The sequence below is a fragment of the Myotis brandtii genome, unplaced genomic scaffold, assembly GCF_000412655.1.
Source record: "Myotis brandtii unplaced genomic scaffold, ASM41265v1 scaffold802, whole genome shotgun sequence".
NCBI classification, from domain to species: Eukaryota; Metazoa; Chordata; class Mammalia; order Chiroptera; family Vespertilionidae; genus Myotis; species Myotis brandtii.
Window position 1 is genome coordinate 279,758 of NW_005371230.1, and position 752 is coordinate 280,509.

General features: G+C 65.8%; 1 protein-coding gene across 1 annotated transcript in view; it reads right to left on the bottom strand.

Moving 5' to 3' along the window:
• HELT (helt bHLH transcription factor) overlaps window positions 1-752 on the bottom strand; it is a 6,019-nt gene that overhangs the window by 566 nt on the left and 4,701 nt on the right. The window contains exons 5-6 of the mRNA XM_014531395.1: window positions 595-691; window positions 3-237 (exon numbers count right to left, since the gene is read on the bottom strand). Of these exons, the coding sequence (XP_014386881.1) occupies window positions 3-237; window positions 595-691 (332 nt within the window). The remainder of the gene's footprint in view (window positions 1-2; window positions 238-594; window positions 692-752) is intronic.

Consider the following 752-nt stretch of genomic DNA (forward strand, 5'->3'; position numbering starts at 1 on the left):
ACTCGGGCCCCGCTGGGTGCAGCTGATAGGAGAAATCCGGCTCCGAGAGCGACCCCAGCGGCGGGAAGGCGGGCTCGGCGCCCAGGCGGGCCTTGGACTGCAGGAAGGCGAGGATGCGCGCGTACTTGGTGTCCTTGGTCTCCATGCGCTCCACCGTGGTGAGGTAATGCACCAGGTTCTTCATGCACTCGTGGTAGCCGTAGTGGAAGTAGTTGGCAAACTCTGCTAACAGTTCTGCTGGAGGGCGGGAAAGTCATAGACAGGAAAGAAACTGAGCGGCCCCTTCCCTGCCGGGAGCCCCAGGCGGGTGCAGGCACCTCCCACCACACTTTCTGGCCGGAGTTCCCACTGGAGGTCCGCCTCCCCTCTCCCCAGTCTGGAGAAGGGAAAAGAACAAGCCAGAGGCCTGCTTTCTCTTAAGCGGCTGACTCTGCCCCGCCCCACCTGAGAGGAGGCAATGGAACCAACCAGCCCAGAACAACCCTCGCCCCAGCCCGCACCCGCTCCGCCGGGTCGGGAGAGGAAACCTCTCCTGCGCGCCTTACTCCTACGCACGCTCCTGGCCGGGTTTCGCCTGGCCCAGCTCGTGCGCACCTTTTTCCCTTCCCCGGGGAAAGTCAGCCGAGTGCAGCGCCCGCAGGTACTGGACGGTCATCTCGAGGATCTCCGCCTTCTCCAGCTTCCCGGAGGTCTGCAGCGGGAGAAGGGGCCTCAGCGCGCGCGCAGGCGCAGGCGCAGGCCAGCCCGGGGCC